General features: G+C 36.6%; 1 protein-coding gene, 1 long non-coding RNA gene and 2 pseudogenes across 2 annotated transcripts; 2 read left to right on the top strand and 2 right to left on the bottom strand.

Moving 5' to 3' along the window:
- Nucleotides 1–161: 161 nt before the first annotated feature.
- On the bottom strand, nucleotides 162–2,522 carry LOC120132842 (annotated as a pseudogene).
- A 676-nt stretch (nucleotides 2,523–3,198) lies between these two features.
- Nucleotides 3,199–5,223, top strand: LOC120132869 (annotated as a pseudogene).
- Nucleotides 5,224–10,090: 4,867 nt separating this feature from the next.
- LOC120132929 (protein ENHANCED DISEASE RESISTANCE 4-like) lies at nucleotides 10,091–14,079 on the top strand. The gene is made up of 5 exons (XM_039149611.1): nucleotides 10,091–10,300; nucleotides 10,827–13,041; nucleotides 13,181–13,241; nucleotides 13,347–13,570; nucleotides 13,869–14,079. Exons 1-5 carry the CDS (start codon nucleotides 10,186–10,188, stop codon nucleotides 13,921–13,923), a joined length of 2,670 nt encoding a protein of 889 aa, XP_039005542.1. The 5' UTR covers nucleotides 10,091–10,185; the 3' UTR covers nucleotides 13,924–14,079.
- A 302-nt stretch (nucleotides 14,080–14,381) lies between these two features.
- LOC120132930 lies at nucleotides 14,382–15,531 on the bottom strand. The gene is made up of 2 exons (XR_005517057.1): nucleotides 15,312–15,531; nucleotides 14,382–14,738 (listed from the first exon to the last, which is right to left on the bottom strand). It is a non-coding gene; the product is annotated as an uncharacterized LOC120132930 (long non-coding RNA).
- Between the last annotated feature and the right edge of the window lie 1,106 nt (nucleotides 15,532–16,637).

The following is a 16,637-nucleotide window of genomic DNA, read 5'->3' on the forward strand; positions in this document are numbered from 1 at the left end:
TAAGGCAACAACTGAAAACGATGGCAGATTCTAAATCAACTTGCATGTTTTCAAAAGTAATACCATATTTGAAGAGCATAATGGTACTACTTTGGCAAACAATGAATCAACCTTACAAATCCTTACCCGAGACTACACAATTGAGGCTTTACTTATTTCGTTCACACAGCCAAATTTGAATCCAGTGTTCCCAAGACATTTCCCTCTCTAGTTAAACTATGCTCGGGATCCTGCATATAACATTGTTATCAGTTACAGCCAAGAGGAGCTCAAAAACTGAAGTTTGGGCCAGTCAGGCATATACCTCCACGCCCCATTTGATATAATCTGGCGACTCACAAGCCTTGTATTCATCAACCAAACTTTCAATTATATCCCTTGATTCATCAAACTCAGAAAGATCATTGTCCTGTCCATTGAAGTTTGAATGAGAATAGAATAAAAATATCAACATAATGTAATTGCTTTTGTATCCAATTGAAAATGTATTGCTTTGGAAGCAAATAACAGGTTGCAGAATTAACAATCAAATTGCGCTGATTATTTCATTCATGGAACTCAGATCATTTAACCAATCTATAGAAGTAAGCCCATGTTCTTTGTGCAGGATTACAAATTCATGCAGTTGCCTGTAAATAACTTGTTACACCTTACACATTTATGCACAAAACTCATGCATGCAGATGTTTGCATTACATGTTCATATAAACACGCACAAAAAGCATAGTGACAGCAGTGCTGTATAAATTAGAAAGTGGGTGAAACGATGGTAACTCGCAGCAAACATTGGGAACTTCCGATAATTGTCAGGAAATGCTTGCTTCTTTCTCAATTTCTCGTACTGGCTTAAAAATTTGCTGAAGAGGTGTCAGATGCTAGTATGACTTGCTAGCATGAGGCCACTCGCCTGAAGAATGCAAATGCCTTTGTTTATTCTTTCTTGTTTTTCTCTCCAACTAAAGGGCCATTTTTAAGGAAATAGAAAAATAATGCTCAAAGTTGTTACCATTAAATTCAGACCAAAAGCAGGCAAAATAAGAGATCTAAACTCCAAAAGACAAGAACTAAAATTGTACCCTATGGGCAGTCTGGACATATGGAGACTTTCTAGAAAGAAAAACCTACAAAAACACCAAAATAAAAAATGGGTCACGTAAGTACAGAAATCATACGAAAAAAATAGACCAAAGTGATGACAACTGCTTCAATAATCAATAAACCTGAATACTTGCTGGTCCCCATTCAATAAAATTTACTAGCTTTCTTTCACGAATCCTCTGTAGGCTTTCATGCACCTGTAAAACAAGGGAAATTATTTAATACTAGAAGCTCAAACCATTACGAATGGATGACACAAAACCCTTTTCCCCACAAAAAAAGGTGGTAGGCAAAACTTAATGTTGATCTTTGAATGCATAACCATTAACAACTAACAAGAAATCTTATCAAAATTAATACTTCTTAAGAATAAAGAATGAAATGTATAATTTTGTTATGCAAAATTTAAATATCAGACTTGAGAGATATATTTCATGTAAGAGCTATATCATTTCCAATAAAAATAATTTACCATACCTGAGTAGGATCTACTTCTCCCTGAATGATATTCAGTATTGAAATATACTTTGCTTGGCTAGCTTCTTTTGTGCGTGCATAAGAGGAAACCATAATATTTTTTGTCTGCAAGGAACCATATGATCAGAAAAATGCAACCTGTTTTGAAACAAGTACAAGCTACATATCGCACCTGGAGAAGCCTTCTCATAACATCAAGCACGGTAGTTTTACGGATCACATTGGCCTTCCAAGAAGAGAAACACAGGCATCAAACAGCACTGTATAATGTTTCTTTGCTAGAATAACAAGACTAAAAAAATTAATTTATGACTGATGATGCATCCTGAGATGATCAAGACCAAGTTAACAAAAATAAAAGATATGGGATTATAACGCTTCAGCTCTCTTTTTCACCCCAAACATTATGAAAGAGTAAGCGGACCAATTATAGACGTAATTGTATAAAGGCTCTAATTAACTCTTAAAATAACTGCAAGGAGCAGTTGATCAGGAATCACAATCAACCACAAAGTTAAAATTACAAACAACATGTGTATTCGACTTACCTGGCGCTCCATTGTAAGGGGTGTGTATCCCGTCATAAGAAAATGACATCTCGGTGTTGGAATTAAAGAGGCAAGAAGACCAACCAGATCGTCGTTCATGTAACCTGGATACCGCAATGTAGTTGTGCTTGCAGACATCACAGTGGAGACCAAAGAATTTGTTTGAGCAAATGTAGGATTACTTAGATGTAAACGCTCCACAGCAATTCTATTGAGTGCAGTATTGTCAAGAACAACAACATAATCAGAATTTCATGTTAGTCGCTTGAGTGTCAAAAGTGAATTGTAGGGTTGCACAACCAAATCACTTGTCTCCATCTGGTTAGGAAATACGCTATATATCTGGACCAGCTTCTTGCTGTAGCGGTCATTCAAAGCCTCCAACAGATAGGAACCCATACCTTCATTGTAGATGAGAGCAGTCAAGCTGCAACCATATCAAAGTCTTCAAGAAAGTTTCAGTAAGTTAGTTGAAGACACAACTACTACCGGGGAATATTTTTCACATATTTTCGAGCTGCAAGTAATCCAAATACCTTATTCTGATCCCGTTTCAGTTAAAAATCTCATTTTTGTTGTGTTTGTTGTTGACTTTCTTTACTTGGCGCTCTTTTTTAAACGGTAACTCCATTCTGCCTTTTAAAAAAAATAATCTTTCTTATTTGAAAATTTGAAGCATTGGATCAGCATATTAAGTTGAATTTTGAACCGACTCAAATGTCAACTTCTTTGAATTCCTTAGTTTTATTTTTTCTGGATTTTTCATTTATTTTTTCTTTAGACTTGATAATCTTTTGAGTTATGAATTCAGTTACACTACTTTTCTAGAGAAAATTTTAAGTTTCCTGGAAACTTCTTGGTGGTTGACCATTCTGGTCAAAAGGTTTAATAATTATCCATTGTCTTCGTTTTTCAGATTAATCGTGATCATAGCAGTTTTTCATTTGCATTATTTAATACAAAAGAACAACTCCATTCTGCCAAGATTTAAAACTTCCCTTTCCCCATGCGATAACAGTTGAATGGTGATCATTTTATTTTATTTCAGCTTCTTTTGGTTATAGTTTCAGCAACGATGTTGGAAAACATGGCAATTCTGGACGTTGAAAAGGTAATAAGAGATTTCGAAGCAATGACCAAAGATGCTGAGAATGTTCAAAGAGAGACTTTAAAGCTGATTTTAGAAGAGAATGAATGCGCTGACTATCTGCAGAATCTGGGCCTCAATGGAAGAACTGACCCTGAAAGCGTCAAGGTTTGTGTTCTTCTCGTCACTCACAAGGACTTGGAGCCTTATATCCAAAGAGTTGCTGATGGTGCTTTTCCCCTCATTCTCACTGGAAAACCAATAACAACCATTTCTCTCAGGTATTTTTATCTTCATCTTGTTTGCTATCATTTGATTTTTCAGAACTGAGAGCCTTTTTGTTGATATTTTCAGCTCTGGCACCACTGAAGGAAAACCCAAATTTGTGCCCTTCAATGATGAATTAATGGAAACTACTTCGCAGATTTGTCGTACTTCTTTTGCTTTCAGAAACAGGTAATTCAACTGAAATAAATGGAACAGTGATATTGAAATACATGTTTCCTTTTTATTTTTAATCAGTTCTTATTATTGATATACAGAAAGTTTCCTATTGAGAATGGGAAGGCTTTGCAGTTCATTTACAGTAGCAAGCAGACTAAAACCGAAGGGGGCTTGCTGGAACTGCAACCACCAATGTCTTTCGCAATTTGCAGTTTAAAAATGCGATGAAAGCGATGCCATCGCCGGTTTGCAGCCCCGATGAGGTGATCTTTAGCCCTGATCTTCACCAATCATTGTACTGCCATCTTTTATGAGGGCTGCTTGTGCGTGAAGAAATTCAGATGGTTTCCTCTACCTTTGCACATAGCATTGTTCTCGCGTTTCAAACTTTCGAACAAGTTTGGGAAGAGCTTTGTGCTGATATAAGAGAAGGGGTACTTTCAAGCCGCGTCACGTTTCCTTCCGTCCGATCCACTATGGCCGAATTGCTGAAACCAAATCCTGAATTGGCTGACTTGATTGAGAAGAGATGTTCAGGATTAGTAAATTGGTATCTGATACCAGAACTTTTCCCTAATGTGAAATACATCTATGGGATCATGACAGGGTACATGGAGCATTATCTTAAAAAGTTAAGGCATTATGCCAGAGACGTGCCTCTTATAAGTGCTGACTACGGTGCTTCTGAGGGGTGGATTGGGGCAAATATCAATCCAACTCTGCCACCTGAGTCGGCTACTTATGCCGTGCTTCCTAATATAGGGTATTTCGAATTCCTTCCTCCGCAAGAAAACATCGAGGAGCATATGCAAGACAAAGTTAATGGTTCTTTCATCGCCGTGGAGCCGAAGCCGGTCAGCCTGACTGAAGTTAAGGTCGGCAAAGAATACGAGGTTTTCATCACCAGCTTTGCAGGTACCTTAATTTCGGCCCTGTCTAAACCTTTTCAGCATGCATTCATACTTGTTTATGTCCATTTCTTGTAAAGTGCAGGTTTGTACAGGTATAGGCTAGGGGATGTGGTCAAGGTTATGGGGTTCCATAACTCGACCCCAGAGCTGAAATTTGTCTGCCGAAGGAATCTGATGCATAAACATCAACAAGAACACCGAGAAAGATTTACAGCTCACCGTCGAAGAAGCAGCGAAGCTAATTGCTGGGGAAAAGCTGGAAGTGGTTGATTTCTCAAGTCATGCGGACGTATCGACAGACCCTGGTCATTACGTGATCTTTTGGGAAATTAGCGGGGAAGTAAGTGATGGGGTCCTGCAGGAATGCTGCAACTGCTTGGATCGGTCGTTCGTGGATGCAGGCTATGTTATTTCCCACAAGGTCAATACCATCGGTCCCCTCGAACTCCGAGTTCTTCGGAAGGGAACTTTCCAGAAGATTCTTGAACATTACTTGGGATTAAGGGGTGTTCTTAGTCAGTTCAAAACGCCGCGATGCGTAGGGCCTACGAACAACAAAGTGTTGGAAATCTTGTGTGACAATGTCGCCAAGAACTACTTCAGTACTGCTTTCTAGAAAGTAAATCAATTCGCTCGCGATGTCTCTTTATATAATAAATGAAGGGTGCTTATTTTGGCTAATCATTTAGTTCATAATAAATGAACATCTAAAATTAATTCAATCTCATCATAATAATACGACGATTAAAGTAATTAATCACTGTGGGAACACCTTGGTAACTTCCATTTGTCATTTCAGATTACTTTTTGTAAAACTTTGTGGTTTGGGCAAGATTCTTTTTTCATCATTTGTCTCTGTTCAACATCAAGTGTGTTTTGCTCTTCTCCCAGTCGAGTGTCGAATCACTGCATCTCTTTATGCGAAAAACTAGTAGCTTCTCCAAATTGTCTAAATCATTATCGACCGGACAATGTTGGAAAATAATTTTTTCCAATAAAATTATAGGATTGATTTATTGTTATCAAATTATTATGATTTTAACAGTTAAAATAGGATGACAAACATTGTTGCTTGAGTTATTGTTTTAGTGGGAAACTTGTTTCCGAAATGTTGCTTAAACTATTGTTTTATTAATGTATTTCGCTTTTTTTTTTTTTAATTATTGAATAAAGATCATTAAAATCTTACTTTCAACATAAAGTGTACTTAAATGCAAGTTAACTTACGTTAATAAGCTTGAAATTGAAATATTTATAAGTTTCAGGATCAATTTAAAAAAAGATCATGCTTTAGGGACATTTGGTGAATTAACTCTATATATGATTCATACGAATTTGCATCAGGGGGTCATGTAATCGATCGGCATCTAATGAAACTGCCTTTTCTGAGACGATCCAAAGACGTTAACCGCCGGCATTTCTAGTCCGTCTGGTGTCACCCCTGCGACCATTGCAGGTTCCTCAAGAAAATCCATAGCCATGGAATCTTCTTCTCAAATGGGAGAACTTCGGGAGAGTAAGTTTTCGAAGAGACGAAGGAGAGAAAAGCCTATCAAGTCATGGTCAGGAATCACTTGCTTGAGCTACATGTAAGAAATACATAATAAATATAATCAGTTGAAAGATAACATAATGTCATTGGAAATTATGTCGGGAACAGTTCTTTTGTTAAAAAGCAATGGCTTCTTTCTGGTGTTGGATATTATAAGAAAGTTAAGGCACACCATACTAGTGTTGGCATAAATGTCGCTCATAATCATTGTGTTCCAATTAAAACTCATATGATGCTGTCTCTCCAATGTGGATGGACCCCATTGACGATATCGGAATCAAAGCAACCACTTCAAAGCAGTAAACTAGTGCGAGAACCAAAATGGCCCATGTTAATTTAAGTTGTTATCTCATCTGATTTATATAGAAAATTGTAGTTGGTGATTAAACGGTAGTTGATTGGTGTTAACCGTTTCTCTCAATCTTAGTCGGGAGATTTTATAGCGATGCTTAGTGTTGGTGTCAGATGTAGAAGTATTATAATTATTCGTAAATTGATATGATAGATTAATATACATGATCGGTTGACAACATATTTAATTTTGATAAATTAAATAGATATATAAGAGATCGTAAATTCTCAAAGGATATATGACATTTGAAGTCTTTCTTCCGCATATATTCTGTCATAGCTTCCATTACGGATTAAACATCCAAGTTTTGGGCCAGCCATGTGCATATAAGCTTTATGCAAATAGGGCTTCTGGTTGCCTAAAACCTTCCGGTCATAGGCCTTCCATGCCTGGTCTGAGTTATTCAATTCAATGTAGCAGCCTACCACCTTCTAGCAAAAAAAAAATGTTTAGAGGATTCAAGTACGTAACATTTGACATCAACGTTGGGACCAATTTTGGCATTTAATCATGCCTTATTCCCTTCCCTTCCAAATAGAACATCGCCTTCCAGTCAATTAGTCCTGTAAAGAATATGCAAGCCAGCTATGGGGACTCTTTATTAATTTAAGCCACCTTATTCTTCCTAATTCTATAGGGAATCTCACCCTTCTTTTTTTATATATCTATTGCATGACCCACTTATTTTATACAATCAAAATCACTGTATCTGATAAAACCATGGTACGCCATTGACTTCAAAGTATTTTGTGTACTAATTCATTCTAACACTATTAAGCAACCCCTTTTTTACCATGAAATTGCTTCAATTTTTTTACCTGTTGATATAATTAATAAAGGGTCAGAGTTTTTTCGTTTGTTTGTTTACTGTCTGGATTGGTGGAGTGAAGTCAAGCCAACTGAAGGAAAAGGAGTCATTAATGGTGAGATCAATGCCACACCTGCACCTCCTCGATGGGTTGCTTTCTTCATCAAATTCCAACGAAAACTTCTCAGAAATTACAGACAGAAGAAAAGTACCGAATTAAATTCCCGGCTATCATGTCATTATTTAAAAAAAAACAAGTGACTTGACACTTACCCAAATTAATCCTAAATACAAGGCAGCTTCAACTTCAAGGCTTTTTCTTCATTAATACCACACTTGTATTTGATTATTGATCGACTTAAGTTAAATGTAAGCATAAGTTGCAAGTAAAAATCCCCACCACCTCTCCTCATGATTTTCAAGTCAACTTTCTCTGTGCACGTTTCATCGTCGTCGTGGCCGTCAACTTCGTCGTCATCATCATCATCTAGAAAACCCATTTCGCTCAAGCTCAGAAACTTGTCTTTGATTGTGTTCTTGATGAGGAAAAGCATGCAACGTTGATGTATGAGACAAAAGTTTGATAGTCTAATGAAGAGCAAGGGGGACCTGATCTGATGTTTTCTTAGGTGGTGAGTTGTGGGGCCTGCACCGAAATCATGTTCACACAAGCAATCACTTTTCCAAAATGTATATAATATGTAAAAGAGTAAAAAAGTGGGGTACTGAGTTGAGTGATTAAAGTTGTGTTGTCAGGACTCAGAAATGGAACTGAGTTTGCAATTTTCCAGAATCCAGCAGAGGGGGCCTTTCACTTCTTTTCACAACGTCCAAATCTCTGCTTTGCTCTCACCCGTCACAAACACAAAGCTGCCTAAAAAAAGCAATCTATTGGATCGAATAAAAGTCCTAAAGACCACAGTGAAAAATAAATAAATATAAATTATTTATTACCTAGGATAAAAAAATAACAAAAAAGAAACAGTCAAAAATTAATAAATATAAATTATTATTTCACAGGATAAAAGAATGGCGGATAAATTACAAATTTAACACTAAACGTTATTATCTTTTCTATTTTAGTCATTATATTTTAAATTTTTAAAAATTTCATTAAACTTAATCATGGTTTTCAGAACCGGACCGGTCATGCTACCGGTTCACTGGTTCAACCGGTTGAACCGGTCTGACGGTCGGAAGAACCGGACGACGTCATAATTATTTTAAAAATTAAATAAAAATACCAAAAATATTTAATAAATTTTTTTTATATCACAAGTCATATTCAAAGCAAGTCATAACATATATAAGTTAAAAACCATAAAATCAAGTGAAACAAAATGATTCAAATTAACTACAACATAATATTTAAGGTAAAACGTATTAAATAATAAATATAATTATATAATTATAATTAAAAAATAAATTTGGGGTTACAAAATTATAACAAAATGATATTGTTTGGTTTAATTTTTTTTAAAAAACAATCTCACATGGCTAAGAAACATAGAAGAGCATTCCAAAATTTTAAAAAGTAAAAATATGAGAACAAAACAATATCACATTGCTAAGAAACATAGAAGAGCATCACAACTAACTTCTATAAATAATAGAGGTAATTTGACATTCAAAATCATGAAGCCTTTTGGTGAGCATTGAGTGAACAATTCTTTCACTTCAATCAAGCTCGAATTTTAGGCTTCAATCGAGCTTCTAAATTTTTTTGAGTTCAAGCCTTTTTGAGTTCAAGTTTCAATATTATATTTCGAGTTTGAGTTGAACTTGATAATTTTTAGCTTGTGAGTTTGAGTTGAACTTACTTTTAAAGTTTTCAAGTTCGAGTCGAGCTCAGCAATACTCGAGTTCGACTTGGCTCGTTTAACAAACGACGTTGTTTGGTTTAAATTTTTTTAAAAAAAAAACAAAATTCCCGGTTTTTCTCGGTTTTTCCCTATTTTTTCAGGTTTTCAGCCGGTCCGGTTCGAACGGTTCAACGGTTCTGGCCGGTTCACTAGCAGCGGTTCAACCGGTTTAGATTGAACCGGACTAAGCAACGGTTCCCGGTTAAACCGGTTGAACGGGCCGGTCCGGTTTTCAAAACAGAGAACTTAATACAATAATTTTTTTTATCATTCAATCGTTTTTTACTAACAACATTATAAATAATAATTTTATAGATGCAAAATGATATCATTTTTTAGAAAATTTATCTTTTAAATGATATTATTTTAACGTTATTAACTATTTAACGATGTAATGATAAAAAATATAATATACTAAGTTCAATGATAAATTTAAAATTTTTACAGTTGAATGTGTAAAACAAGAGAGAATATAGTGATGAAATTTGTGAGCCAGACCAGATAGGCACTTTTGTTTTTGTAAGTACAAAAACGATGGCGTTTTAAGGTGGTCTTCTTTCTTTTACCTACACACCATTGGGAAATGGTCATGTGTACTCACTCGGTTACTTGTGTCTCTGTCTTGTTTTCTTTAATCTTTCTTCTCTTTCTCGAACCCAAAGTGGAACAAACTTGAGCAGAGTATAAACTCAGGTTTCTTCTGAAACTCAAAGTATTCTCTTTCACCCTGGAAAATGCTGAGTGTTTTCAGAAATCCTGGGGGATTCTTCATTGCATTTCCTTTCTATATTGTTTTTAACCAATGCTCCCAAGTCCCAACCTTTTCCCCCTGTTTGGTCCCTAAGAAACCCAATAAAACAAAAGGAAAACTTGCTTAAAGAAATAGGGAGAATCTCAATTTAGCTAAAAGAACTGTCCCCCCTTAAATTAAATTAAATTAAACGAGTTTGATTATGATAGATGTTGCAAGAGTTGTCAAGCTTTTTAAAAAATAGAAAAATAAATAAGTTATTTTGGCTCCACTTACAGTTTTGAATGATTCAAAAATGGCGGAGTCAAGCAAAGTGAGGTTGGTTAGGTGTCCAAAGTGTGAAAACCTTCTTCCGGAGCTCGCTGATTATTCGGTTTACCAGTGCGGTGGTTGTGGCGCTGTTCTTCGAGGTATACCCTTGCTTTCTCTTATCTCTTTCTTTCTTTTTCCTAGTTATTTGTTTGGTTTATGAGAATATTGCTGGGGAACTCGATTTTGGATCTTTGATCGATGTTAACCTTGTTGCTATAAATGTTGAAACTTCAACCGATTGGTTAAATCGAAGGGAGGTGTAGTTAAGGTATGGGCCATGTATGGTGTGTTTTTTACAATCAAATCTTATTTGAATCGAACTGTTAGTTAGTCCTTTGCATTTATCAACAACGGGCAAGGTGCATTCTGAGAAAACTCGATGGTATAATGTCCTTGATCCATTGATAATTAAGCCTACCATTTTCCTAAGAAAATGAAAGAACTGAGAGGACTTAAGCCTCATTATTTTCAAAATTGGGAATCTGGTATGGTCATAACAGCACTCGCTGGATTAGTTTTAGATGCAACCAGAATATTGAAACCACTCGAGGCTTTGATTTCGGTTTGTTGTTGTTTTCTGAACCCTTTTCTCCTAGTTTTAATAGTGAAATGTTTGTTTAGCAGCGAAAATCAGGAATCTCAATGGCGATACTTTCTCCAATGACAAGTCGGAAGAATACAGGCTTGGCAGAGTTTCTAACAAATCACAAACTTCCTTGGAGAAAGGAGAAGTAGACTTGGGTAATGCTTCTGATGCAGATGTTAAATCAAATGCTGATGATGTTGAGTGCTCTGATAGAAGTATGAATGAACCTAAGGTTGCTGGTGGTGATAAATGGTCTGTTGAAAATGCAAATAATATTAGCAGGAGCAAGGATGAAATAGTGAATTCCATTGGAAGAGAACAGGAAATGGATTCGAATTTTGGATATACTGGTGGATCACAAAGAGTGGGACAGATGTCTGGTTGGCAAGCTGGGAAGCGAGAAAAGATGGTGCAGTTTCAAACAATTTCAAGATCTTTTGTCGAAGGTGTGTCGTTTTCTACCTCGAAACATCCAGATGAAGGCCAATCAAGCCATAATTTGGATTCTTCTTACGGAGAATCATTGCAAAATCGAATTGACCTGGATGGTTCTGGTGGAATTCATCTTGAACAAGGTCGAGCTGAGCTTCTGAGGAAACTAGATGAGCTGAAGGAGCAACTTAGTCGGTCTTGTGATGTGGTTGATAAACCAAAAGAGAAGGTTGTTCCTCCAGAGTCTTACGGTGGCGGTGAAAGCTGGTTACCAAATGGTTCTTCGGGATTGCGGAAGCCATCAATTCCTTTCTATGGACCTGATAAGCGTGCTGCAGAAGTAGGACCCTCTTATTTTAGCTATTTCCCAGAACCATTTGCTTATCCTGTTGAGCATGATATGACTCGGCACGGGATGTATCCTCCGATGCATAATCCGAATCACATTCCTCCGTATGGAGATCCTTTTGGATCCAAAATGCTTGGAAGAGCCCCGCACCAGTTCCCTGGAGAGTACCAACGGCCACATCATCCATACTTTTCCGGACAGTACATTGAAAATAATCATGACCCGTTTATGCCATATCCACGAAGTTCAGTGTTGCACCAGGCTTCTTGTTCTTGTATTCATTGTTATGAGAAACAGCAGCGAGTTTCAGAAACTATTCATCCCGGTTCATTTGGCAATAAAAGGTTCCATGATGTGCCTGGTAACCCATTGTACCATATTGACAACCCTGGATCTTTTGGTTCGCGTTTCCATAGTTCTAGAACTACAGTTGCCTCATTGAATGCGCACGGTACACAAGCTTATACTAGATGGCCCAGTGATATTAACTCGGAAATGGATGGTTTTACTCATTGCCGTCCCCAGAGGGTAGTGTTAGCCAGTGGTGGGCACCATATTCGTCCTATAGCTGGTGGTGCTCCATTTATAACATGTTATAATTGTTTCGAATTGCTACAAGTGCCCAAGAAACTGCAGCTCATGGTAAGCAATGAACATAAATTGCGGTGTGGAGCTTGCTCAACTGTGATAAACTTTACTGTCATCAACAAGAAAATCGTTCTTCGTGATCATGCAGAAACAAAGGGAAATTCTGTAGATATTGATGATAACTCTAATGAAGGCCATGTCAACAGAGTTGCTACTAACTTCTCTGATGACTATGATCAATCAGGTTATGATTTTCAGCCAATGGACAGAGAACCTGTGGCAGTGTCAACTGGCCAAGCATTGAACTCGGTCAGATCTCAGGAAATGCAAAGTTTCCATTCTTCATCTCCAAGCACCTCCGAGGACGAAAACGGTCCAGCTGTTTTAATTGCTTCAAGAGACAAAGTAAGTTCTGCTCCGCAGCCAACCAAATCTACTTTGTCTCCACCACCTGCAGGGTCGCCTCTTCAAGAGCACTTTGATTACTCTTCTACTAATCATGTAGCCAACCGTTTTGGGAAGGGAAATCGTAGTAGCCGCTCTGATCAAGAGAAAGTTGTGTCAAACAAGGGTACCACACGACAAAATTCTTTAAAAGAGGCATTGCCTACTGAGATGGAGGTGTCATTCAATGAGTATTCTAATACTGGGATTTCTCAAGATTCAGGGGATGCAACTAGAGAAGACGATCAACCAAAGATGGCAAAAGGAGGCGAATCATTTTTCGCAAATATTATCAAGAAGAGTTTTAAGGATTTCTCAAGATTTAATCAAACCGAGGAACAAGCGAAAAGTAATATTTCAGTTAACGGTCACCCTCTTCCTGAAAGGGTGGTTAAAAAAGCCGAGAAGATGACTGGAACAATTCTTCCTGGACACTATTGGTAAGCATTTGTTGATATTCTTCCTGATATGTGCTATGACTTTTGCTTGTTTCTTTGTATGTCTGTTGTGATAGAGATGCATGTAATTTCTAGTGTATTTCAATAACAGACATTCTTGTTTTGCGCATGACTAAATCAGGTATGATTTCCGAGCTGGATTCTGGGGTGTTCTCGGTGGGCCTTGTCTTGGCATAGTTCCTGTAAGAATGAATAATTTTTATCTTGATACTAACGGTTCAGCATTTTGTTATTCTTTGGTTTTGTCAAAATATATATGCTATAAGAAAACTGAATTTCTATTGCAGCCTTTTATCGAAGAACTTAATTATCCGATGCCGGAAAATTGTTCTGGTGGGACCACCGGTGTTTTTGTAAATGGGAGAGAACTCCATCAGAAAGATCTAGGTTTGCTTGCTAGTAGAGGGCTTCCGACGGACAGAGATCGATCGTACATCATTGAGATATCAGGCAGAGTTCTGGATGAGGACACTGGTGAAGAGCTAGATAGCCTTGGCAAACTTGCCCCAACGTGAGTACATCATTCCAACATCCCTTTGGATTAATTATTGTAAGAAAAGTACATAATTTGTACATGATCTTCCCGCATTGATGGTACTGAAACCTACTTTTCATGAATACTAGGTGTTAGTGCATCATACCGACATTGTATTTGTACATCATCCTGCTTGCTTCATTGTCTGTCAATTGTAACTTTGAACTCGTGGTTCTTCTAATTTTGGATTGCTGCTGAATTGACTTTATCTCAAGATGGAATTTCTTTGATGCAATACTTATCCTGAAGCATTTTTTGACCTGATTTTTAACAGAGTCGAGAAAGCAAAGCGCGGTTTTGGCATTAAAGCTCCGAGAGCAGCTGCATAATGAATTTGTAATGATCATGGCAGAAATAGCCGTCGCAGTAATCGGTTAAAACTCTGATTACTGAAGTCTGAATGAATGTTTCTCTACCGACTATGGGTTGTTTGATGTTGGATTGTTTCTTAAGCCATTGGTAAACATCCTAAATTTATTGCGTTCTCTATGCTGCAATTTGTATATGCAAGTTATGTAAATTATGTTTCCTCCTGCCATTTTATATTTTACCGAACGAGATTTCGGGTTTCTTTGGTCTGTCCAGGTGATCAACATTGACAGGTTAAACCCAGAAAATGAAAACGCCGATAGATTCTGGCGATTCATGATACAAACATCAACAGCATGAGATGAAGTTGTGGAACGTTATCTAACTGTTTTTATTAGGGAAGATCTTAAGCCCTGTTTTCAAAATTAGAATCACTGTTTCATGAGACATAACTAAATCACAATGCAAGATTTATAACCAAAACCACGCACACATAAAAGGAGGGAAGGAAATACAGAACCAAGAGGTAGATCCTGCTTTTATCATGTTGATTTGCAAAATTATCTGCCTGGTGCAACTTAAGCAATGTTCCGACACTCGATGCAAATGTTTAAGGGCATGGTAGTCGAATTGTTATTGAGAAAGAGAAAAGAGAAACTACCACAAATTACACAACAATCGGATTCGATATTATTCAACAAATAACTCCTAAGCATTTGCAAGCTCAAGAGGTCAGGAAAAACAAGCTCTGGAATACCAACGAGCAACAGTCAACTTCCGTCTACTTGCTTGATGATGGCGAATCATTCTTCTTCTTTGGTTTAAGATATGGATCCTGTCAACATTCCCCACACATGAATTCAAAATTTGACACAATCAGCAAGAAAACACAAGGAGAAAACAATGAGTTAAAGACATCATATGCTCATTTAAATAGACCGTTTTCAATCTCCAAAGGAAATTCCATGTTTTCATTTTCTTGATAGCAATGCACAATCTACATTTTAAGTTTCCATTCGATTCAATTATAAATCAAAATTCAAATACAGAAGAAACCTATATTTCAATATAATGAAGCAACTTGGAATAGTGTGATCTAGATTCTCTACAACCTATAAAAATATCATTTAAATCTTCATGTACCTAAAACTACGATGTTCCATCTATTTCATATCAAATACAACAAGAAAAAGTAAAATAGCAAGATATTAAGCACTTGATCCTCCTAATTAATATACATTTTCTACAGTCACAATCAGCAATTATTCCGATAGATTAAAATTTGAGACTTAATGTTTGGAAAAACCATATAAAATTCCTAAAAGAAAGGAAAGTTGTTCCTAATCTACGATTTTATATGTGCAAAAATAGGTTTAAAACTGGGAAAGGAAAGGGCAAAAGAAATTACGTCAACAAAGAGAAGGTGGGCTGCAACGGTGGCTCCCACGACGCCGCCGATGATGAAGACTGGGCCGGTTAGCAAACTCCATTTGCGGTATATCATTTTTGCTCTCTTTTTTCGCTCCTCCTATAAGTTTCTGCGCTTTCCTTTCCCTAAGATCTCCCGAATTCCAACAACTCATCACAGGTACGAGAAACTCGAGTGCATTTAAAGAAAGAGAGCAGGCCAATTGGGGGCAATTCTTGCTTGGCCCAAAGGCTTTCTTGGGTTCTTGGTACTTATTGGATTATCTCGGCTTAAATATGGGCAACAACTCAGTTGCCCTTTAACTGTGTTTCCCAATAAAATCAACTCCAAAAATCAAGCAAACTTGAGTGAAACGTTTAAATGTGGGATAAAGCTTGATTTAGTCCTTGAATTTGACTTATTTTTCTCACATTAGTCTCTGAAATTGTATTGTGTGGCACAGGTTAGTCCTTCCTATTAACATAGTTGGTTTATGTTTTTTGTCCACTTAATCCCTAAATTTGTATGTTTCTGTCTACATTAGCTCCTCAATTTTATATATTTTTATTGGTTAAAAACAACACTTGATAATGAATTCATATAGTTTTGTTTGTTGGTGGGCGTGAATTTATCCATATTTGAAATCGAACATAAATATTACATTGCAATTATATTAGAATCTTCAGGTGATGTCGAAAGCGACTATCAACTAGATCTCGGGTCCGTGCTTGCTAAAACATCTTTAATCATTACTTACTATAGAATGTTTACATAATTATGCTCTAAATTAATTTGGTAATCATCTATGCAGATGAAGGTATTGGAATCTTGAGCAGATATGGACAGGCAACACTCGTCAACTATTTCATGACTTAAGAATGTTTGCGAAGCGCTTCGAAGGAGAAAAGGTCGACAAATAATTTTCAGCACTTCATTGAATTTGATCATGTATAAATTTTATTCGAATTTTTCTAATTATCAGCCTATTCATTTATATATTGTAATAATTAATTGTGATTATTATTATAAACTGTGTTTATTGTAAATACAGATTTAATTATAGATTCTAATTCAAAGTATAAATTATCATTTATAATAGATAAAAAACACAAATGATACTTAAAATAAAGGCTGCTAAGGATAATAATAATTTTCAAAAGATTGGTTAAGAATAAACTGTGGATCAAAGAAAGTTTGTGAAAATGGGATAAGTTAGGGTACCCTATTCTCTATTACTATTTGGGGTTCATGGAAAAATATAAATGATGCCACCTACAACAATAGAAACATGAATCCGAGCCAAATTACTCAACACAGCCGGAAACT

This window comes from Hibiscus syriacus, unplaced genomic scaffold (genome assembly GCF_006381635.1).
Source record: "Hibiscus syriacus cultivar Baekdansim isolate YM2019G1 unplaced genomic scaffold, ASM638163v2 tig00110570_pilon, whole genome shotgun sequence".
Taxonomy (NCBI): Eukaryota; Viridiplantae; Streptophyta; class Magnoliopsida; order Malvales; family Malvaceae; genus Hibiscus; species Hibiscus syriacus.

Coding starts and splice junctions, on each gene's coding strand:
- LOC120132929 (XM_039149611.1), top strand. CDS start 10,186: ATGGCGGAGTCAAGCAAAGTGAGGTTGGTTAGGTGTCCAAAGTGTGAA. Junction 10,301..10,826: donor TTGTGGCGCTGTTCTTCGAG/GTATACCCTTGC, acceptor TTTGTTTAGCAG/CGAAAATCAGGAATCTCAAT. Junction 13,242..13,346: donor CTTGTCTTGGCATAGTTCCT/GTAAGAATGAAT, acceptor TTTCTATTGCAG/CCTTTTATCGAAGAACTTAA.